The 24,986-nt window shown below is 46.7% G+C and overlaps 1 protein-coding gene across 1 annotated transcript in view; it reads right to left on the minus strand.

Annotated features, from left to right (window-relative positions):
- The window catches only part of RASA1 (RAS p21 protein activator 1), an 80,250-nt gene extending 59,538 nt beyond the window's left edge, over positions 1-20,712 (minus strand). Inside the window, exon 1 of the mRNA XM_083151825.1 lies at positions 20,264-20,712. Coding sequence (XP_083007951.1) covers positions 20,264-20,502 — 239 coding nt within the window. The 5' untranslated portion in view covers positions 20,503-20,712. The remainder of the gene's footprint in view (positions 1-20,263) is intronic.
- Positions 20,713-24,986: the final 4,274 nt, after the last annotated feature.

Raw genomic sequence — 24,986 nt, forward strand, 5'->3', positions numbered from 1 at the left:
TACATTAAGTACTATTTGTTACTGCAGTTACCAACAAAGTGAAAAATACCATTGAAACAGGATTTTTACCATCCACACAGGACTTAACATTAAGCTCACGCTTCAGTGACCACAACTGATGCAACCAATATCTGCAAAGATGCCATGAATTATCAATAAAGGTCAACATGAAGGTGCTTATGTGTTAAGTTTTACTGATATAATTATAAAGAGAAGAAGAAAACAGATTTATGGTGAACAGTGCACCTTGGTTATGATATAGTAACAACTAGTGGCCTAAAATGCATCCAGTAGGTAAATTAAGCTGTTTCCATATAAATACTGGATCCTCAAATACAGCCGTCCACATAGCTTTGTGCACAAACATAAGATCATTCCGCTTTGACACATCACATCTTTACATCCATGGCAGGAATGTTGATTGATTTGTGTTATACAAGAAAAAAGTCACATGGTTAGGGGGAAAAAAATAGTTTGAAAACAAAAAAAACCCACAAAATTTTTTTTGGGGGTTTAAACTGTTTTGCTTTTTGGTTTAAAACAATTTATTTGCATTTACGTTTTTAATGGGGAAAAAATTTAGTCCTATTTGTTCTAATAATGTGAAACATTATTAGTTTGTTTACAGTTTCTAATATAGCGCAGCAGATTCCGTTGCGCTTTACAATAGTAGACAGTGATAAGACAAACTGGGTAACAGACAGACTTGGAGGTAACAAGGACAGGCACCAGTAATAGCATAGCAGTCCCACCAAGTTACAAGTCCAGAAGGGAAGCTATATAATACATAGGTGCCTCAGAGGGTTATGTGTGTAGAACTTAACTAAACATTGCTATGCATTAGAAACTTTGATCAACCAGGTTTTATTGCTTTCTAACATTAAGGGGAAAATTTACCATGATGGAAGTTGTATTGAAGATGCCCATAGCAACCCATCATGTTCTATTTCTTCTGGAAGGCGCTAATAAATAAGTAGAATCTGATAGGTTGCTATGGGCAACATCCCATCTGCAATAGAACTACCATCTTTGTAAATTTACCACTAAAAACCCAATAGCAATAGGTGTCTAAGTATTCAGATGCCAATACATTCAAACATCACAATTCCCTAACTAGATACTAATTCTCAAAAAAAAATAATAATAATAATAATAATAAACAGCAACCGCTCAGATCTGTACTATAGTCTTGCCTGCATATTCTATTTTTCTGTGCAACTTCCAATAAATGGGAGTGCGCATCAGGATCGAATCGGCATAGAATGAGGCTGAAAACCGTTCGATTTCTATTCAATTTAGACTATATACAAGGCATGTATTAAATTCCAGGACTGTACGTGTAGTTAATGAATGAAAATGTGTAGGAACGTGTCATCATGCGGATGTGATAGCGTAACCAATGAGTCGCGAAGGTGGAACAAATCCGCAGTGATTGCGTCAGCATTTCCGGTTTGGAAGGTAAATGCCAAATGTCGGGTTCATTAGAGCGCGTGTCACGGTCGGTGATGGAGCAAAGAGTAAATATCTAGTTTTTTTTCAAAATTGGAAAAACGCAGAGTGAAACCTACGAGTTACTGAAAATTGCATATGGAGATTCTGCTATGTCCCGCTCCCGTACTTTCGAACGGTATGCACGCTTTCGCAATGGCAGGGAAAGCACAGAAGATGACCAGCGCAGTGGGAGACCCATCACAAAACGAACAGAAAATGAGGTCGCAAAAGTCTACGCTTTGGTGACTGCAGATCACCGAAAGGCCCATAGGATGCTTGCAGACGAGTTAAATATGGGCAAGGACATGGTGCACAAGATTTTGAGGGAGAATTTGGGAAAAAGAAAGATTTGTTCGCGGTTTGTGCCGCTTTTTTTGACAGACGATCAGAAGCAATGCAGAATGGACGCTAGTGGGGACTTAGTCGACGCAGCTGACCGAGATCCGTCGTTTCTGCCATCGATCGTGACAGGCGACGAATCCTGGTGTTACCAGTACGATCCCGAAACAAAGAGACAGAGTAAAGAATGGAGATCACCATCTTCTCAAAGACAGAAAAAAATTCCCAAATCTTAAGACTGCTCTGAAAGGGCATTGATTTCAGGACATAGAGGACATAAAGAAAAACGTAACCGCTCAAGTTCGAAGCATATCTTCAGAGAACTACAAAGCGTGTTTACAGAATTTGTACCGCTGTGCACAAAAGTGTGAGAGTGCCGAGGTGATTATTTTGAGCACTATTAAACGTATGTTTGTTTTTTTATTATTCATTCCGTTGTATTAGCCCCAGTCCTGGAATTTAATAGACACACCTTGTATATTTAATAGCAAATAGAAAGTTATTCATCAGCGCACCGCGTGTATTTTTTAATATAACTCACCTCGTAGAACAAGTTATGGTGCCCATACACTTGTGCGATCTGATATTGCGCTTCGATTTCCAATGAAACTCCACGTGCGATAAATCGCATATGAAGTGTATTTTCTATCATTTGATGTGCATACAATCATGCGATAAATTGCATGCCCCATGTGACCTGAAATTGGGTTATGAGGAATGAGGGCGGGGTTATCTGGGTGTATAAATAAACACCACAGATCGTACATCGCATTTACTATAAATCACACGTGCTTCGATCATACATGCCTTTCGATAAAGATGATGTACAGCACATACTATCTTGAGATGTGAGATTCGACCAACGTGCCTGTGCATTGCGTCGGGTGACAAGCGATTGGGATGCAATGCATACAAAAAAGTCGTTCCAATATATTGACATTTTATGATCTGCACACCATTAGTTTAAGTTCAAAGTTTAAGGTATCACTAAAGACTATTTTCTACTGGAGTATAATTTAATGCAGTAATAGGTGTACATCAATGTACAGCTTAGCCAAAACTGTAAAATACAGAACATATTATGGTCAGTATAAATAACGAATCTCATTTAGTCAATTTAAATCCGAACTGCATTCTACCAAATTACTTAGACCTCTATGGGGTAGTGAGCACTTGTGTGAGTTCGGGGAACCGTAAAGTGCACCCACTAACGCAATAACTCACACCTGCGAGATCATCGCAGATAATGGGATTGACCTCCCAGAATATTTCCTTGACACTGGAAATGTAAATAATAATAATATAATTTCTTCTTCTTAAAATTCTGTAAATGTTAACAGATGCTGCTTTAGTCATCAGATTTTGCTTTCCACACGTTAGCATCTCATTTTTGATAGTCTATAAATGGTAGCTACACATCAAAATGAACCCACTCGCGGAAGACAGACTTTGTTTGCTTGGTTCAGCTGTGAATATTGTGAGAGTGTGTGCAGTACTACAGACATATGCACACTCCCCCTCATCTACCCACTGTGCTTCTCAAGTGATGCTGATAAACACAGCCAGACATTTCATACATTCATTCAGGGAAATCCTTGAAAGGAAAATGAGCAGAGAGTTTGTAAGGTTTATTTTTGGTCAAAATTAGGTAGTTAAGTTTCAGTTGTTAGTAATAAAATATACTGATCTTAAAACATCATTATCTTCCACAGACAATACTCATAAAAAGGAAATAAACTCTTTTTCAATGGCCAGAAAATGACACTGGTTTAAAAAAATGGACAAACCATATATATAGCTGGTAACACATTTAAATCTGCTAGGTCATAGAGCTAACAATATGTGGGCCGCTAATATACGCGTTAGGGCATGGCCTCTGTGACGCTCGCTGCTACTTCTCCAGGTGCACGGGTCCCGGTGTGGGCTTTTGAGTTTCCGGCAGTGCCTCGGACGCTTGCCGCCCGATAATATATTTATATCGTGTGGTATCCAGCCCACAGAGATGATTTCTTCGGTACGAGCAACCTGAGGTTTGTCTTTTTTAAAAGTGTTGTGTTCTTGTTTTTTTTTTGCACCATGAAGCGCCCCCCTCTCTCTATGTTTTAGACCCAAATCCATTTCTTCTGTGAATCCCAGGAGCCATTTGTGAGGGTGCTGCAGTCCGAATTGTTTGGAGTTTTTGGTGAACTTTGCTGCCCAATATTTTGGCCTGGTCTATGCGGTGGTGCATGTGTAAATGATACGCATAATCAGTGAGGCACGGCACTCACACGGTCTTGTACTCTAGTCAAATAATCACAGACAATGGGGGAAATTTAATAGAATGAGAGATGTAAAAAGTCAAAGATTTGGTAAGAAATCTCTGGTTTTTATAAAGTGGCAAACCTTTACACTGCAAAACCGGTTTGATTTTGATGTGTAAATGAATGCCGCTTTTAAAAAAGAAAAATTGAGAGGTCTTACCAAATCTCTCACTTTTTGAATCTCTATTAAATTTCCCCCATAGTCTGCAAATGCAGACCATCTTATGTGATTATTTGACTAGGAGTACAAGAACGGGTGAGTGATTATATATATATATATATATATATATATATATATATATATCTGTAGAGAGAGATGAGAAAGTCAACCAGTGCGCCACATAGCAGAGTGCCATGAATGAACAGTCACACCCCCTTTAAGCCTGGAAGAATGGCACAAATAATAAAGTCACTGTCGATAGGTGAAATCCCAAGTCTCAGAATGACGATATTAGGGTTAGGTTATGAGATGGGAATCTTAGTAAATAAAAGTGGAGAAATGCCCCAGAACCTGGGCTGCTACAGATTTTTGTTTAGAAACATAAAAAGCTGTATTTTCCATACGTGCAGCTGTTTAATGCTGGCAGTAATCCCTGTGTCAGTGCTACTAGAAAGGTCTAACAGGAAGTGACACAGACTGATCATTTCTGCAAATGTACCATGGCAGGAGTGCATATTTTAAGCAGGTATTATGGGTATAAAGCTGTAATAATACCTTTATAAACAATTTTGGAGAAATATAAAGGCAACTTAAAAAAAGTTTGTTTGCCATTTCTTATTATTAAAAAATATTGTGATATTAAAGGAAAATATTGTGGGCTATTCAATTAGCTGTGGTAATGAAGAAGACACTGCAAATTAATGTTTTATCCAACAAGGTTCAATTTAAAAAACATACTTTGCAGGTATAAGATAGTGGGGCAATAAAACTCACTTGACACCCTGAACTTGCCCCTATGTGTTAATTTGGTAATAGAGCGGTCAGCGAGGGGTCCAAGAAGCAGTGCTGTTGCCGGGTCAACCATGTTACTGGGTGTGTTTTATCTTTCAAATGAGTTGCTCAAGTTGGGGCAAAACGCTCTTCACAGAGTGCCAGGTCCTGGGAAAAGTGCCCTTGCCATGCGTCTTTCTAGCATAACTAAAACTGTAAACAAGAACATAGCTTGCTTGCATTGATCAATTTGATATGTGATATTTGTTTATCTGTGTGCCAGTCTGAATCTGTAAGAAGAAGGACTCAATGAACTTTCCGCTGTGCATCATCTGTGACTGAAGTCTCACCCCAGTATCTTTAGTACATTGAGCAGTGTTCGGGTGTGTTCTAAAGAAAAACATGGTACACTACTCCTCATCATAGATCATAGTCCCAGCAAGCAATTTGTGCCATATGGAATACAGACATTAGGTATATGAGGACACACCTGCAATCAAAAAAATGTATTACATTCAGGAACACTCTTACCAATAAGCAATACCTGTATGTGAAGTGCCATTTTTAAGGTCCAAAGCAACAAACTAAAATATTTATTAAATAGGCATACTGCAAATATGTATTTCAATAACTGAGTGTAAAAGCAATGTGCAAACAATTAGTCAAATAAAAAGATCTACAAAAACAAAACTTCCACTTAAAAAGAACTACAAACCACATGCAGGAAAACCTGCTTATGGTCACTATGTATATGAACTAGCAAACACCAAATCAGCATCTGCGTGTAGAAATGGGTATAGCATACTCCAATGGCAGAAAGGAAAAAAAAAAAAAACAACAACTTCAGACTTGGGGCCAGATTCTCTAAGCTTCAAAAGTGTTAAAATGGAGAGTGATAAACAGCCAGCCAATCAGCTCCTGCCTAGCATTTTTCAAACACAGTCTGTGACATGGCAGGTAGGAGCTGATTGGCTGGCTATTTATCACTCTCCATTTTATCACTTTTGAAGCTTAGAGAATCTGGCCCTTGGAATGTAGCTTATATATGCACCAGACTTCTCTCTACCATATAACCTTAAACACAACGCTCTTTGGATAGTTTTGTTTTACGATTTTGAATCAAAAGAAGAGAGTGGAACAATGGAATTAAGCAACACTAAGATTGGTGATAGTTGTTAATTTGAGCAGTATTCAGCAATTAGGAGAAAGGAAAGCATGAACTTAATATCCTCAGGAAACCCCTCACTGTACATTTTTATTTTTTAGAAAAAAGCAGGATATACTTAAAGGTTCACATGTTTTAAGAGAAAATGTGAGCATGTTTGTATCACCACACAAATAAAGGGATTTTTGTAAGAACTTACCGTTCGAATCCCTTTCTCTGATATGGTCCTGGTGACACAGCTCAACACTGGGATGTAGGAGGGTCCGAAGGAGCCAGGCACCTATCCTAAAGCTTTAGAGGGTAGGCTCCTCCCCTACTGCATCCCTGGACTCTTCAGTTCAACTTTCAAAGCCACTGGAATACATTAACTCAGTACAAACGCCTGCACATATTATATGCACATTTTATAACAGAAACTGTTAACTTTTAACCATTTTAACATGAACATCATGAAATTCTGGCATACTTACTGAGCGTAAGGGAGGGATCGCTGTGTCACCAGGACCATATCAGAGAAAGGGATTCGAACGGTAAGTTCTTACAAAAATCCCTTTTTCTCTTTCAATGGTCCTGGTGACACAGCTCAACACTGGGACGTTCCAGAGCCGGTCCTTTGGGAGGGTACGCTCAGGTCTGCAGCTCTCAGCACTGCTCGCCCGAATGATGCGTCCTCCGACGCGAACTCATGGAACCTATAGAATTTGGCAAATGTGTGAACAGATGACCAAGTGGCAGCTCTGCAAACCTGCTCCGCTGTGGCCCCATGTCGGACCGCCCAAGAGGTAGCAACTGACCTGGTGGTATGCGCATTAATTCTGGCCGGTACAGGCCTACCCACTTTGGTGTATGCAAAAGCTATCACAGATCGCAACCACCTAGCAATGGTCTGCTTAGATGCAGGCCAACCAATTTTATGTACGTCATACAATACCAATAAAGTGTCAGTCTTTCTAACACTCTTCACTCTGTCCACATATATGCGTAAGGCACGCACAACATCCAAAGTCTTCAACTTGTCCCTTTTCTTGGAACCCTCTGGGGGTTGAAACACAGGTAGAACTATCTCCTGATTTAAATGGAAGGCAGAGACTACCTTCGGTAAAAATTGCGGCACTGTTCTCAGAACAGCCCTGTCATCGTGAAAGATTAAGAAGGGAGATTTGCATGACAAGGCTCCCAACTCAGACACCCTCTTAGCAGATGCTACTGCTAACAAAAACACTAACTTCCACGTGAGAAACTTAAAGTCAGCCGACCTCAAAGGCTCAAAAGGTGCCTTCTGAAGGCAATCCAAAACCAGTGACAGGTCCCAAGGTGCTACTGGTTGCTTGTAAGGGGGTTTCAGTTTGGATACCCCTTGTAAAAAAGTTTGAATCTCCGGTAAAATGGCAATTCTTTTTTGAAAATAGATGGACAAGGCCGAAATCTGCACCTTCAACGACTGAAGGCTTAGGCCCGAAGAAAATCCATCTTGTAAAAAATCCAACATTTTTGATAATTTGAAGTGAGATGTGTGAGCTTTTTGCCTCTCACACCATCTAATATAAGTCTTCCAGACTCTATAATAATTTGCAGAAGAAACAGCCTTTCTGGCTTTTATCATAGTCTGCACTACTGCGTCAGAAAATCCTTTCTTTTTCAAAATGGCGGTTTCAATAACCAAGCCGTCAAAATCAATCGATCGGAATCCAGATGATTGAATGGGCCTTGTCTTAACAGGTCTGGTCTCAGAGGTAGACGCCATGAATCCACTGATAACCTCTGAAGCCTCGAATACCAAGACCTCCTTGGCCAATCTGGGGCCACAAGGATCACCGGGACCTTCTGGTCCTGTACCCTCTTTAACAGTCTTGCTAACATCGGAATAGGAGGGAATGCATAAAGAAGATCTCCCTGCCAATGGGTAGTCATGGCATCCACTGCCTCTGCTAGCGGATCTCTCGTTCTGGCATAGAACTTGGGCACCTGATGGTTGAACCTGGATGCCATTAGGTCCAAATCCGGAGTTCCCCACATTGCAGTGATCTGGTGAAACACCTGAGGGTGTAGGCTCCATTCTCCTTCCTTGAGCTCCTCCCTGCTCAGGAAGTCTGCTTCTATATTCTCCACTCCTGGAATGAATATAGCCGATACTGCAGGAACATTCTGTTCCGCCCATAGAAAGATTCTGGACACCTCCCACATGGCCAATCTGCTGCGTGTACCTCCCTGGTGATTCAGATACGCCACAGCTGTGGCATTGTCGGTCTGAATCCTCAAGGGGGAGTTCCTTAACCTGTCTCCCGCCAAGGAAATCACTTTCCAGACAGCTCTCAGCTCCAAGATGTTTATTGGCAACGCTGATTCCTCTGCCGTCCACAGGCCCTGCAGCCTGAGATCCAGGGCTACTGCCCCCCAGCCCCTGAGACTGGCATCGGTAGTTACTATCAACCAGTCCCAGGTCTGTAATGACCGACCCCACTGAAGGGAATCTACCTCTGTCCACCATTTCAAGGAGTCCCGAGTGTCTGCGGACAGCACTATCAACTCCGTCTTCATGGTCAAAGTGTTTCCTGACCAGGCTGACAAAATGTTCCATTGGAATACTCGAGAGTGGAACCTGGCAAATTGAAGCGTTTCGAATGACGCCACCATTTTCCCCAGGAGTTTGAGGCACCTCCATACTGACAAGCTCGGAGCACTGAGGATCTCCTGAACTAGATTGACCAGGTCCCTGGCCTTTATCTCCGGGAGGAATACCCGATGGAGATGGGTATCCAGTATGACTCCCAAGAACTGGATCCTCTGTGATGGTACCAACTGAGATTTTTGTAAGTTTAAAATCCAGCCGTGAGCCTGCAAAAAACTGATGGCCTCTTTTAAATGACTTTGAAGCAGTGTTGCTGATTCTGCTTTGAACAGGAGATCGTCCAAATAGGGTATTACTGTGATTCCCCTGAGCCTCAGCACTGCCGCCATCACAGACATTATTTTTGTAAATACCCTTGGCGCGGTTGCTAGGCCAAAGGGTAACGCCCGGAACTGTAAATGCAGGTCTCCTATGGCAAATCTCAACAGCATCTGATGTTCCGGGTGAATGGGAACGTGCAGATATGCGTCCTGGACATCCATGGACGCCAGAAATTCTCCCTGGTCCAGACTCAGGAGTACAGTTCTCAAAGACTCCATTTTGAAATGGTCTACCCAAAGGTGAACATTTAAGGACTTCAAATTTAGTATTGGTCTGAAAGACCCGTCTGGTTTGGGCACCAGGAACAGCGTGGAGTAAAATCCTTTCTTCCACTCTGCCCTGGGAACCGGGACTACCACCCCTTTTTCCAAAAGGGAATGAGCCGCTCTCATAAGAGCTGTGCGCAGGAGCGCCTGCTTTGGTATGGGTGTGGGGATGAACCTCTTTGGAGTCCGCCCTCTGAAAGGGATTTTGTAACCCTGGGTAATAATCTCTAAGACCCAGGTATCCTGGTCTAGAGAAGCCCAAGCGTCTCTGAAGTGTGTAAGACGCCCCCCCACCTTTATCCCTGCCGGGCTGATCCCCTGGCAGTCATGCGGAGGGTTTTTCCTCTCCTTTAGAGGCAGGCTTCTTATTGAAAGAGCCAAACTTGGACCTTTGGGATTTGCCCCTGGAGTTCTGGAACTTTCCCCTGAACGATTGTCCCCGAAAGGACGCACCACCTCTAGGGGAGGGCCGAAAGGACGGCCTAAAAGCAGCAAATCTGGATGACTGCTTTGTTGAGGAGGCCGGCAGAAACGTACTCTTGCCGCCTGTGGCTTGTTTTATAATCTCCTCAAGCTCAGAACCAAAAAGTAACTTTCCCTTGAAAGCTAACATTTCTAAGGCCTTTTTGGACTCATTGTCCGCTTCCCAGGCCTTAAGCCAGAGTACCCTCCTGGCATTTATGGAGACTGTGGATACTCTGGTAGCCATTTTAAGAGCTTCCTCCTCTGCTTCCACCGCATATTCTGCAGCGGCCTTAATCTTTTCTGCTACCAGCAAAGCACCGTGGTCAGCCTGCAGCATGGTGCATAGCTCACCAGCCCACTCTATAATGGCCTTAGAGACCCAGGCTGAAGCAATAAGGGGACGCAGGGTAAACCCCACCCCTTCAAAAATAGCCTTGAGGTTTCCCTCTAGCTTTTTATCCACAGCATCTTTAAAAGCTGCACCACCCTGTACAGGTAATACCGTAGCTTTTGATAAGCGTGCCACAGAAGCATCCACAACAGGCACCTTTTCCCAGAGTTCAGAATGAGACTCCGGCATGGGGTACAGACTAAGGAATCTTTTAGGCATCTGTAGCCTCTTATCTGGGGTTTTCCAAGCCCCTTCCAATAGTTCCTGTAACCCCTCATCTGAGGGAAAAGTAACAGCCTCCTTTCGCTGTCGCTTAAAAACACCCTTAACAGGGGTCTTATCCTCAACAGACAGTTTTAACGCCTGTTTTACAGCCACAATAAGATCCTCTATACCAGCAGCAGAGGTCTCTTCAAAATCATCACCCTGGTCCCAGGGTGTGTCAGTATACTCTCCTTCCTCTTCCTCTAACACATTAGGCATAGCATAAGACCTTTTAGGGGTCCCTGTAACCTCATCCATTTTGTCCAGTATTTCACTGAATCTGTTGATCCCCTTAGCAGTATCCTGCATCACCTGAATAAGTGCAGGATCTGCCTGGGTAAGAGGTAAGGAGCCAGACGACTGCTGAGATGATGGCATAGGTCTCTGTGATTCTACCAGCACATCACTCTGCCTGTCCAGAAGCTGCACCAAAGCGTTTACCGACCTGCCTAGGGCACTGGCCCACGCAGGTTCACTCTGCTCTCCCCTATGGTGTTCACTGCCCATGGGTCTCACATCAGCGCAAGTAATACATAAGCCCCCCTTGGCCATCTGCTCAGGGACAAACTTTTGTGTGCAAACATTGCACGCGCTCAGTGCACTAAGGACTCCCTCCCCCAAAACCACAGCCTGATGCTCAGACATGATGCAAGTGAAGCGTATATATATATATCTCAATATACACAGTGCAAACAATTGTACAAGCGTTTATACAAAGTCAATGCACCCAATCACTTAGCTGTCTGTAGGTTTCAACTGCGGGGAAGCGATGCCCAGGAAATCCAAGTCACTCTGCCAGGATCAATAAGCCAGCTCAGCTCCGCTGCAAGCGTTCTGAAAGGCGCCAAAGTCAGAGTGAAGGAAGAGACCAAAGTCCCTGCTGCTGCGGGGTCCGTGACCTTTTGGCGCCAACCACCCCCAGCTAGCCGCTCCTTAGGTAGGATTTCCTTGTTCCAGTATCTCCCCCTCAAATGGGGACCACTTGGAACATGCCTGTCACAGCGCTGCTGTCCTCTCAGTCAGGAGCTCAGCGTGTAAGCTCCGCATAAAATGGCCGCCGCCATCACGGAGCGCCTGTCCCCCATGATCCCCACCTAAATGTGGAGCCGGTTTCAGGCTACTCCGGAGCCCAGGCAGCCTCTTAATAGAGGCTGTAAGCGCAGCACAGGGAGACCAGACAGAGTCTACCCTGTGCACAGAGAGCTGACAGGACGCGCTTCTGTCAGCTCCTGCTGCGCTAGCAGTGTGAGGATTCACTATGAAAATCCTCACACTGTGCCTACCTAGCTAGGGTAATAGTTAATAAAATAATAAAAAAACCCTAACTACTCTAATTCTTCGGCTGCTCCTGCAGCCCTTTAGAATAGCACCCACTCCAGTGGGCACCTAACACGAACTGAAGAGTCCAGGGATGCAGTAGGGGAGGAGCCTACCCTCTAAAGCTTTAGGATAGGTGCCTGGCTCCTTCGGACCCTCCTACATCCCAGTGTTGAGCTGTGTCACCAGGACCATTGAAAGAGAAACTACCATGAGAGGAAATCTCATCTTCTTGAAAAACAAATACCATGTACCAGGAGTAATACTTTATACCCATTTCACGTCACAATGCCTTGTCGATCCGGCCACCAACCTGGGTCTGGCGCTTTCACAAGAAACCTAGATTTAACCCTTCTTATAACCTGAGTCAAATTGCCAGGTTGGTCGACCAGGGTTATACGCTTAAGTGCTTTTAAACCACACCTCGACCCAGGTTGACACATCACCCGGGTCCGAGATGCAGTGTAAAAGGGGTATTCGGGTAATACAATAAAAGTTAATAATGGAGACTTCAAAGTGCTTGTCTATGTTCTGATAAGCCTCTTAAATACAGAAGTATTTTCCGGTTGTTTGTATATGTGTTCATTGTTAATATTTGTTTCAGGCTGCTACGAATGGTTTAGATCTAGTGTCACATGTACAACCATGGAAACCACAGTGGCATGAATTAGGGAGCAGAGAGGCTTTGGAACATTCATGCTAACTCCATTTATTACGACATGCGAAGTGTTGCCTGTGTCTGGGTAGCAGATGAACTGGAAACCATATTTAATTCCCTCTATAGATACTATGAAAATAACTGTTTGTTATCAGGATCAGCTTTATTAGCCAGGTATACCTGCATATACTGTACTAGGAATTTGATTTGGATTGGTGTGCAACAGCCAGTTTATACAGTTAAACAGTGACAGTACAGATATGCATAACATACAGGTATACGCTTGATATACCCTGGTGGTTGCAGACGCAGAGAACAGAAATTCACTGAGCTGCACAACGGCAGCCATCAGCGGCACCACTGGTCATTGCAGCAGCCACGTAGGTAACAATATAAGCAGAGACAGTACAGTTATCACGGGTGTGGTATGACACACCGACAGTCAGGATTCCGACAGTAATTACTCAGACGTCGGAATCCCCACTGCACAGCGGGGGGAGCGCAATAAAGCCCCTTGCGTCATGGACCCCAACGAGGGAGCAGTCGGGATTCTGACGTCAGAGTAATGACTGTCGGAATCCCGACTGTCGGGGAGCAGTCTTGCACCCAGTTATCACACAGGGAACACATACCCGCCGAGCTGCACAGCACCTAGGCATAACAATATAAGCAGAGACAGTACAGTTATCACACAGGGAACATGTGCCCGCCGAGCTGCATAGTGCCAAGGCAGCCATCAGCAGCACCACTGGTCGCTGCAACAGACAGGAAGGCAACAAGTGAACAGTGGACAGTGCGGACATAGGTATAGATATAGGACATATACATACTGATGTGCACCCTAGGAGGGTGATGGACAAGACAGGGGAGACACAGGGTTACTGAGCAGCACAGTTCCTAGGCAGCTTTCAGCAGCGCCATCTTGGGGAGGAAAGCCAGTGTGTGTGGGGAGAGGCAGTGGTGCTAGGCCGAGGTCCCCCGCCACTGCCATGAATGAAGGAGCCAAACCCACTACTCACTTGGGGCATCCATTGTGGCTTCACCCGGAGCTTGATGGGGGGAGGGCAGACAGGCCTGTTGGTTCTCTGGAGATCCCACCCTGGGCCTACAGGCCGGGGGCTCCCTCTGCTGTATTGGATGTACAGAGGATCCTTCGGCAAGGGGGGAGCGACACGGAGTCTCCACCGGGTGCCAGCGGGCATGATCCTGCACCTGTCCTGGGATCCTCTGGCAGACTATTTTGATTTCCCTGCCGGGGACTGCGAATGGGGGGGGGGGGGGTGTCGTGGCCGCTGTCTGTCTCCGGGCCGGGAGTGCCACATCCCAAGTCCTGCGCAGGGGGCATGGCACACTGCATCCACCGGCGCTCCCTCCCATGGTGTCAGCACGAGCTCCTTCCCCTCCGGTGAGCACAATCCTGGTGAGCTCCCAGGATGGAAGACGGGAGCTCACATGTATGCGACCGTCCCCGGCCCTGACCGGATGTTATGTTTTACAGGGTAAACCTAAAGAATGGAAGCGGTCAAAAGACAAATCACAACATTCCCGCTAACGCCTAACCCCGTTGCCTAAGTCCCCCTCCCCCCATTCTAAATGCCTAACACTAACAAGCACCGGTTATACATCATTTGGAATCCCAGCAGATTCAACAAAGAACAGAATTTTTCAGATATTTAAGGGGGTATGCAATGCTCCGGCAGCTATTTCCGATGTGGTAAATAAATAGTGACGGGTCCCTATTCAATGCTGTTTTTACCGACAGCATTGAAGAGGGATCACGGCAGAACGAGCCCGACTTTAGAAGCTGTCGGGCCTGTTCTGCCGTTAACAAACATTGATTGTCGTGATCCCGACTGCAGATCGCGCCCATGCCCACTTTTCGGCAGGCGGGACATTGAATCCACCTGCCTATTTGCTGTCGGACAAACCATAAACGGGCCTGGATCACGGCCGTCGGGAGGGAAAGACAGCCGTGATCCAGGATCGCATTCCCCCCTTAGTATATAACTGAAAGCACCCCTAGCTAACCTCGAGTAGGCCTATTTCTGCCATTTAAAATCAGGCTCAGACACTTCCAGATGCGGTTTCCTTTATGACTGTGTGGAGAACCACACCACTGCTAAACATTGCACAACTCTTTATTACCAGCATTGTGCTTCCCATATAGCGTTCTCATGTGCAAAGCACCCTCTGCAGAAGGTGAATCAGAGGGACCAATGAATAGGTAAAATGGAATTAATACAGGGGTGGCCGGACCGACCTAGCTTAGCTAGAGAGTTAAAGCAGAGGTAGAGGGTGTTGTCTACCACCGGGAGCACTGGTCAGGAGGCAGTGGGTACCGGTGGCAGAAATGCGGCATGCTCAGCGTGACCTATGACCAAGTCACGCTGCGCAGGCCGCACGCTGGGGTCGGGAACTGACGGGCATTAGTCTGATCCCGAAATCTTGGACATTTTGGGGTCAAATTCTGGGATTGGCCACCTTACTCATAACCTCTTACACCCCTTTTCCACCTAAGAACGGAGTCCTACCCAGGTAACTTTCAAGAAGTGTTACAGTGGCATGAAACCCTGGTCACACTTTTGATTACACCCAAATTTTAACTGCTGGCACATGGAGGTGACATCTATAAATGTACCGTTAACGGTGTCTAACCCTGACAGCTACCTGGATTCCTGGGTTATACATCATGGATTCCACTGAGTCACGACCTGGGTTATTGCAGCAGTAGAAAATTAGTTTAACAGTTTACGTTATCCAAAGCACCTAGAGCAGGGCACAGATGTATTACCATAATGCTGGCAGTGTTCTGCATATGGACAGGAGAAGTGCTGCAATATAGCCAAATGTAGAGAGAATAAATAAATATATACAGGTTGAGTATCTCCTATCCGAAATGCTCGGGACCACGAGCATTCCGGATAGGGGAATTTTTCGGTTTTTGGAACAATTTTTTTTAGGCATACTTACCTGTCCCCCGGCGTCCACAGCAGGCCTCCGACATCTTCTCTGGGTCTCCAGCGGTCCCAGGAATGCATTGCGTGAGTGTGCGCGCGCACCGGTGACGTCACCAGCGCGCGCACACTCGCGCAATGCATTCTTGGGACCGCTGGAGACCCTGGAGAAGATGCCGGAGGCCTGCTGTGGGCCTGCTGTGGACGCCAGGGGACTTATGTAAGTATGAAAAGAGGGTTAGGGGGGTTAAAAAAAAAAAATTTTTGAATGATTGCAAAAACCACGGTTTTTGGAATAATTCGGATAAGGGATGCACGGATACAGGATACTCAACCTGTATTCATATTCAAGTGCAATGTTTTTATTGTCTTTATGTTCTGTGTTATTCTGGTAAATACATCAGTCTAGCATGCTGATAAGTGGATCCATTACTTGTGGGCTGAGAAGAGATGCAATGACTTCTAGTGGTAATGTGTGGTAGAAACCACATCCTATCAGCAGCAATAGAGAAGCCACATTTTCTTCAGATTATGCTAACATATGTGCACATCTCTGTTAAAAGGACTAAAATTATTTTGCAGGTGTAGAATATTTTATGACAAAATTCTCTTGAACGATGATAATATGAGCAGCTATAACAATATTAATCTATGTTTATGATAGAACAAACAAATATGAGGAGGAATTTATTTTACGGTGTTTATTAGTGGGTATCTGATTAATCAATTCAATTTTCAATCAGTTGGGGTACAAATACCATGGGTGGACACATTTCTGCGCAGACCCTTCAAAGGCAGCAAGCAGAAATGTGCAAAATGCACAGGGAACCACTGCTTACTGTTCTGCATTCTGCAAAAACTCATCCTGAAAGTTCTCGGCATCGCCAGTGATTAGCGCCGGGCAGCACTGCGGAGTTCATCACTGAACTCAACTGGCTTCAGCGCTGCCCGGCTCCCTCCGCCGCACCTCAGCCTTACCCAGCCCCCCCCCCCCCCCCCCCCCCCGGCTGTTGTATTACAGCCTGCGGCGCAGGTTTATGACAAGCTGGGTTGCCGCATGCGGAAACAGGACGCAGGGCTGGGCAGGACCCGGGGACACAGTGGTTGGGTTATTTTTAGAAAGCGCCCCCCAGAAAACAAAAACTCACCCAGTGGGGAGCACGCCCTAAAAAATAAAAATAAAATAAAAAACACCACTGAAGGGGTTTAGGGCCCCATACACTGCGATATGTCGGACCCTGAAGTCAGATGCAATTTCCATTGAATGATTCCATCTGAATTTGTACTTTGATGTCATTTTTTGCATAAGGTATATCTCAAGCAATTGATCAAGCCAAGATAAATCGCATGAGATATCTTATGGTATACAATTGTACCATAAGATATCTGATTTGCTGGATTAGAGTGCTAGAGGGAATAGAAATGCCAGTCAAACTTCCTGCGATGCACATCCGATTCTGATAAATCAATGGTGCAGTACGAGTGACCTAGGGGTTCCTATGAGACACTCTCAGGACAGAGCATCAGATGGGATGGAAAACGCTTACCATTTGCCACTTTAAAAACGATATAAACTAAAGGTCGTAATCATTGTAGTGTATGGGGGACTTTATGGATTTCCCGAAAATATTGCGGTTGTTGGGTTTATTAGTGATGATGGGAATAAAATAACTAGGCAGGTTGCCCGGATCAGGGCAAAACATTTATTTTAAAATACAAAACTAAAACAATTGTTTTAAGAAGAGGGTGCAGGTTGCCAAAATAACTTACTTATAAAATGGTCAAAACATTGAGGTTGTAGAGTTGTTTAAATACTAAAGGCCCATACACACTGGGCAACTTTGAGCTGAAAGCCGCAAGTTTGAGCGGCTTTCAGCTCAAAGCCGCCCCAGTGTGTATGGTCCAGCGATGAGCGCTGTTGCGCACTCCAGCATCATCGCAGAGAAAGCCGCTCATCTGCTGGCAGCAGATGAGTGGCTTTGTGGATGGCTTTGCATAGCGCTATGCAAAGCCGTCCACCCCCTCCCGGTGACCACGCCGGGCATGGGGAAAGCTGCTCAGTATGTTTCCCCCAAGCGATGACAGCGTTCATCGCTGTCCATACACGCTTAATCGCCCAGTGTGTATGGACCTTAATTAAGGGACTCAGGTTTCCTTGCATACACTGGTTTGATTTGGGCCAATTTTACCTGATTCCAACGGATCGGGCCGAGAATTTGAGTAAAAGTAGCCCAAAACAGATGTGTTTGACATACCACTGGGCCTGATGTGCAGTCCCTTGCACACCAGACCAGAGTCATGCGATGCATAGCATTAGACCCCATTCCCCACCGCTGCCAGAAAGAGATCAGAGTTGAAGGTTGGACGTGCAGCAGGTCCGACCTCCAACACGGACTCTCTATCGACAGCGGCGGGAAATGGGATTGCACGCGATACATCGCATGTCAAAGGAGCAGGTTCCAGGCGGCTCAAGGGGTACCGGATGGCCATACACTGCTTCCAAGCACAATAATTAAGCAGTCATTACCCTAGCACAACTAAGACACTACTGAAACATTGTTCATCTTCAGCATTTGTGTTACAAACCTCCTGTGTCTCCTGATGTCATATCTGTGGATTTATTATTTGTGCATTAGTTGTGGGCTTCCAGTGAGAAATTACTGAATAGCTCTCAGCACTTAACTCACACAGCTTACTGAATTCAACCCAAAGATGAAATATATTACTTCAATTTAATACAGAAAAAAAATGAAATGATCTGAGCACGAAGTTAAACTAATGAGGTCCAAAGAATTGAAATGAGAAAGACTTCAAAAGAACACTGGAGGGTATTGTAGGATACAGGGATGGTGACAGCTGAGGACAAGCAGGCAGAATCCCAGAAGCATAAACCAACTAGGCAATACAATTAGAAAAGATCATGATGAGAGGAAGAATATGTAACAGAGATGCAGACAGCATGTGATGATGGAATAGAGAAAATCATTACACAGTGTGAAATAGAGGAAATGTACCAATATTACAATTACTAATAATGTACACATTTTGCAACATTACTTTACAAAGAAAGTGATTTTCATATACCAGTTCCTGACTAAATGAATTTTATCATCTATATTCCCTACAATATGCAAACAAGGAGATTTATCGGAATCCAAATAAACGGAGTATGTTTTGGGATTCTGGGAGTAAAATGGACGGGATACATTCACTGTGTCGATCCTATCTAGGTGGACAGGGCTTCGACAACACAAGCATTAGGTCGACAGTCAAAAAGCTCAGAAAGGTTTTTCATTTTCTGAGCTGACAGGTGGTATTTTATGCCCTACCATCCACTAAGGCGTGGTGAAAGAATAAAACAGTGTGATGCGCACAGCGATGCACCGTGCCCTAAGCATGGTGAGCAGTGAGCCCTGCAAGGGGAAGCGGTACACTTTGGCAGAGTCCAGGTTGACATTCGAGAAAAAAAAAAACCCATGAAAAACTCATGTCGACCTTTTGACTGTTAACCTTAACCGCGTCCACCTATTTGAGGTGTTGATCTTAAGCTGTGTACACGCGGAGCAATATGATCGCTAGCAATATACTGCTCATCAATCATATTGCTCAGTGTTTTCCGTTTACATCTGCAACCAGAGATGGTCGCTGATGAAAATGACACTCTGCCAGGAGAAGAGGCAGGGGAAGCCGCTGGTCGGAGGACCAGCGAAGATTAGGGGACTGCAAACAGGAGCACGCACCGGCGATTTATTTCCAATCGCTGGCAACATTGCTCAGCGACCATATTGCCAGCGATTTTATGCCCGTGTGTACGCACCTTAAGCCCTTCAGTGGTTAAGACCTTCAGTGGTTGACCCAATGCATGTCAACCTAAATTGGGTCGACCCAATGACCCATCCGCAACTGGAACACCAGAAGAAAGCCCATGGAAACAGAGGTGGAACATACCAAATCCACATAGGGCCTTGGTGGGAATCTATCCAAAGACTCCATATCTGCTTGTTAGTAACACTAACCACTATGCCACACGTGCTACCCATATTTCAAACATGGAAAGGACATGGTTCAGACATAAGACAGAGGAGAACATTGAGGTAAGCTAGTTTACAACACTGTTGAAATATGCTATACTTAATTTAGCTAATCATACTGTAGTAGTGATATGGGTTACTGAGACACAAAGCTAAAAGGTACCTATTTATGTGTTGGATAATGAGATTGGCTAGATAATGAAAATGTGAATATAGGACAGCCATTCATTATAATGGGAAAAATACACAGGTGCAATGGAAAATGATCAGTGACTGGAGATGGTTGGGGGGGTATTCCATTCAACCACACCTGGGAGGCAGGTAGTGGCACCAGTGTGGGTGAGGCTGGGGGTCAATGTGTGGTAAGCAGGCAGTGGCACCGGTGTGAGTGAGGCTGGGGGTCTGTGTGTGGGAAGCAGGCAGTAGCACCGATGAGGGTGAGGCTGGGGGTCAGTGTGTGGGAAGCAGGCAGAGGCATTGGTGTGGGTGAGGCTGGGGGTCAGTGTGTGGGAAGCAGGCAGTGGCACGGGTGTGGGTGAGGCTGGGGGTCAGTGTGTGGGAAGCAGGTATTGGCACGGGTGTGGGTCAGTGTGGGGAAGCAGACAGTAACACCGGTGTGGGTGAAGCAGGCCTGTGCTGCAGCATGGGAAGGCAGTGGGTGTGCCCGGGCAGCAGACAGACACACAGCCGGGAGGGAGCGCCGGCACTGCCCCGGCAAGCAGGGTCCAGGATACTCACTGGTTAGTGGGGGGAGCGCTAAGCGGGATCTCCACCTCCTCTTCCTCATACTCCGGCCCGTCCAGCGAGTCCGCTTCCTCCGCCGGGCCCAGCACCAGACCATCGAAGGAGAGCGGCGGCAGCGGGGGGAGCGGAGGGAAGGCCTCCGGAGCCTGGGACAGCATTGGGGCACTTGTGGCCAGCAGCGCCGACTCCCCGCCTTCTGTCATCAGCCCGAGCGCGGCGGGAGAGGCGGACATCCCGGAACACAGGGGCAACCCGGGAAGGGGTGTGTTCCGCGGCCTGTCAGCCTCCCGCTCACCGGCCGTCGCCGCACTGACCGTTAGCAGCTGATTGGGGGGTACCCTACCCAGCCAGGACACCGCGAGCCGCCTGCTGCTGGAGAGGGGGCGGGGACAGCACGCGCCAGGCACCAGCCCCTCACGCGACGTTTCCGCGACGTCCTGTGAGCTAGGCTCGCGCACGTTCTCTCTCCTGTCGGCTCGCGTGCACGCGCGGCTGGAGAGGGTCGGCTGCATCCAGGACTAGAGATGGGGATTGGGCAAAGTGGCTCACTTATGCTGCTTTCAGACCGCATAACTGGCTTTGACCCTGTATTTGGAAACGTTTCCAAAAACGGGTCTGCCAGATAAAACCCCTTTCACACCGCAGCACTTAAACGGTATATTACCGTTTAAGTGCCGATTTTTTGACACTGGCAGACCCGTTTTTGGAAACTTTCCAAATACAGGGTCAAAGCCAGTGCAGCCTTCAGCCCTCCCCTCCGTGCAGCTCCCCCCCCCCCCTCGCGTGTCGACCGAGAGCATGTCGACGCCCCCCCGCGCATGTCGACGCCCCCCGCGCGTGTCGACGCCCCCCGCGCGTGTCGACGCCCCCCCCACCCCACCCCGCGTGTCGGCGCCCCCCCCCCCCCCCCCGTGTCGACTTACCCCGTGCCGGTACCTCCGTTGTGGACTGCAGCTCAGTATGCTCGGAAAGCACTTATGAAAAAAGTGTCTTCCAGAAAATGGCTGCCCCATAGGAAACCCTGTTTAAAAAAACTGTCTTCCGTATGGGGGGCAGCCATTTTCTGAAAGACACTTTTTTCATAAGTGCTTTCCGAGCATACTGAGCTGCAGTGCCGGGAACCACAACGGAGATACCGGCACGGGGTAAGTCGACACGGGGGGGGGGGGCGCCGACACGCGCGGGGGGGTCGACACGCGGGGGGGCGTCGACACGCGCGGGGGGCGTCGACACGCGCGCGGGGGGTGTCGACACGCGCGGGGGGTCTCCAGTGCTGTGAATACTTAATGAGCGCTCATTAAGTATTCACTGTGCTGAATTTAGGACCCAGCTCATTGGCTGGGTCCTAAATACCGTTTCTGAGCCGATTTTTGCGCTAAAATACCGGTTCAGAAACGGGTAGGACCCTGCATTTTAACCGGTTAGAAAAAACGGCATTTTCTAACCGGTTAAGTGGGACTGGACCTTTCAGACCGCACACATTACCGTTTTAAAACGGTAAAAAAACGGCAATTTACCGTTTTAAAAGTGCTGTCTGAAAGGGGCATAAGGGGCAGATTTATTAAGCTTGGAGAAGAGATAAACTGGAGATAAAGCAGAGAAAAGGTAAAAGTAGATAAAGCACCAGCCAATCAGCTGTGTTTGAAAAAGACAGTTGGGAGCTGATTGGCTGGTGCTTTATCTCCTTTTACCTTTTCTCCGCTTTATCTCCAGTTTATCTCTTCTCCAAGCTTAATAAATCTGCCCCTATAGAGAGCGGGCATGCTACGAGCGTTCAGTGAAAAGATCCGGCTCTTTTTGGGAACCTCACTGTCTCGCTTTGTACAAAAAAAAAACACATTGGAAATACAACTTTCATATTACTAAAGGCCCATACACACTAGTAGACTTTCATTTCAAAAGACTTTGCTAAAATCTTTGATAGATAAATCTTTCACCAAAGTAGTGCGTACACACTGGACTATTTTCCTCAAACAGCAAGAGATTTTCAGGAGGCGAAAGACTTTGCTGAAAATCTTTCATATACAAGGCTATTTACATAATGGGCTGGGTTTGAATTCCAAGGATGGGAGCAGGGGCCATTTTAATCAGTGCATTCCTGTTCTTGGTGCCTGATTCAGAACTGGTTGCTGGGCTGCGTATATTCGGAGCCCAGCAATCAGGTAAACTTCACCCTGCGCCGCCCGGGTGATAGTGACAAATTGTGGGTGACGGCAGCAGCGTAAGGGTGGCCGGTGATGGTGAAGTATAGAGGGTGATGGGCAGTGGGTGATAGTGACGGATTGTGGGTGATGGCAGCGTAAGGGTGGCCGGTGATGGTGACGTATAGTGGGTGACAGCAGCGTGAGGGTGACGGGTAGTAGGTGAAAGCTGTTTCTGTACGGAGTGTCACCTGGCGGTCCCGCAGTTGTAGAGTTGTACTGGCTCCGGGGGCACATGCCATCCTGCCACCTGACACAGTCCGCCACTGGAACTTGGGCCCCTAGGATTATGGGGCCCTCGGGCAACTGCCCATCAAGCCCTTGCATTAAGACGGCCCAGAATATATGCATTGCTGGCCTGTGCCAGCAATGTATATATTACTAGCTAATACGTAATCATTGGTGCCCAGTGGTACCAATAATATAAACATTGCTGGTCTGTGCCAGCAATGTATATATTACTGGCTTATTATTGGTGCCCAGTGGTGCCAGTAATATATACATTGCTGGCATGTGCCAGTAATGTATATATTACTGCATTATAAACATTATTGGTGGCCAGTGGTGCCATCAATATATACATTGCTGGCATGCGCCAGCAATGTATATTAATGGCTTGTTAATAACATTGGTGCCCAGTGGTGCCAGTAATATATACATTGCTGGCCTGTGCCAGCAATGTATATATTACTGCCTTTAAACATTGGTGGTCAGCGGCTGCGTGTGCATACATATACGCACTGTGGAGCAGGGAGGATGCGGCCAGTGAGCCGGGGGCGGGGCGTTCGGACGGGGGCAGGGCGCTCCGGTGTGCCGTGTAGCCGGGAGGGGGAGAGGAGGTCTGCAGCGTGTGCTGTGTGAGCCTGGCAGCGTGGGAGCGAGGAGGGGTGAGTATAAGCAGGGGGAGGGAGCAGGCAGTCAGCTGGGCTGAAAGTCCAAGGCTTCTTGCCCCAAGGTGAAACGATCGTTGGTGGTGATAGTGGAGTGACGCCTTCACAGTGCGCCTCCCCGCAGCAGCAGCAGCTAGCAGCGTCTCAACCCTGCACGGGTACAACCAAGCATCATCGCACACACCCGATGGGAACCGGCAGCCGAAAAGACTGGACCAGATACCACAAGCGCACCAGCGCACTGAGAGGTACCCCAGCATCAGCTGCCTTTACACGGCCCCGGCAATATAGATTAATCTATGCTGAGAAGTATCTCAGAAACTGCCCGCACACGGCCCCGTCATTAGGCAGTATACTCCTCACTCCAAATCTGGACAATTAGCACCCGAGAGGGCTACAGTACCCACCCTGGTAACCTTTGCCTACACCGGGATATATATGTACATTTTGTCTAACCGGGAAAATCTCAAATACCTGGAGGCTTATACTGTTAACCCTTGTAGCCCCTGTCGATATTGGGACCTTTACTCTAGCTAAACCTCTTTTTTCTCTTTTTCCTAACTATCACTAATTCCGCCGGAGTAACCCTCCAAGTACCGCTCATCCCCCACCACTGTACTCAGTTACAAGTAGGGGGACAGCAGCGTACTACCCGGCACTACCACTAAGGCCCTCTTGGCTACCTCACTATTTTCAGGGGCCACTCACCCAGAACCTATCCCTTAAGTACTACCCTGCACTGGAGATTCTCTAAACAGGGGGACATAGGGATAATACTGGGCAGCAGTACCCCCCATTTATCGGCTCCGAACATAGGAATCCCCTTTCTGTGCACACAGGCCCGCTCACCCGCAATACCCACAGGGCCCACCTAAATCAATCTGGTGGCAGCCTGTCAGAGGCGTTGAAAACATCTTTTGAAGAAGGGTGACCTCTTCAAAAATAAATGTATTAATTCCACCCTGACCAGTAGGTATACAAAGCTGGGCAGCAGCCGCCTGTCACTTAAGGGCCCCCAGAAGCCATCCTTATTTTCTCTGACACCCCCAGGGGATGCGTTCCCCCACAATACCCATAAAAGCCCACCTAGGTGGCAGCTGACCATTGGATTCGAGGGACCTGCCAGATGGGAAGGGGGACCTTCCCTGTCGTGACCAGACCCCACTACCTCTCTGTTTGGGTATATAAAGTTGGTCTGAGAACACCTCATCTAACCCCCCAGGAAACGTCAGACTACTTTATCTCTCTCTGCTCTACCTCGGTTCCAACACTGACACAAAAACCTGTATAGGAACAGGAGGCATAGGAAGGGAGCCGTAAACACTAGCGGGCATACTAGACCCATACCCCACAGGTGCTTACAACTGCTTCAAATATTTATCCATGCTCTGCTGTATTAATTTAGAATGTGTTAAAACACTGGCACCAGTGACGGGGTGCCAATAACTCAGTACTAATACCCCAATATTGTGTCAACACATTCAGTCAACTCCACAATGCGATATGTGACAGTTGTAAATGTATCAGAACAGTGACATTTCAACGTGTATACGCCCTCCGTGGCAGATATAGGACTGCAAGTGTGTATGAAGGTTTCAGCGTACACATATGACACATTTTCCCTAT

Source organism: Crinia signifera, chromosome 1 (genome assembly GCF_055691185.1).
Source record: "Crinia signifera chromosome 1, ASM5569118v1, whole genome shotgun sequence".
NCBI lineage: Eukaryota > Metazoa > Chordata > Amphibia > Anura > Myobatrachidae > Crinia > Crinia signifera.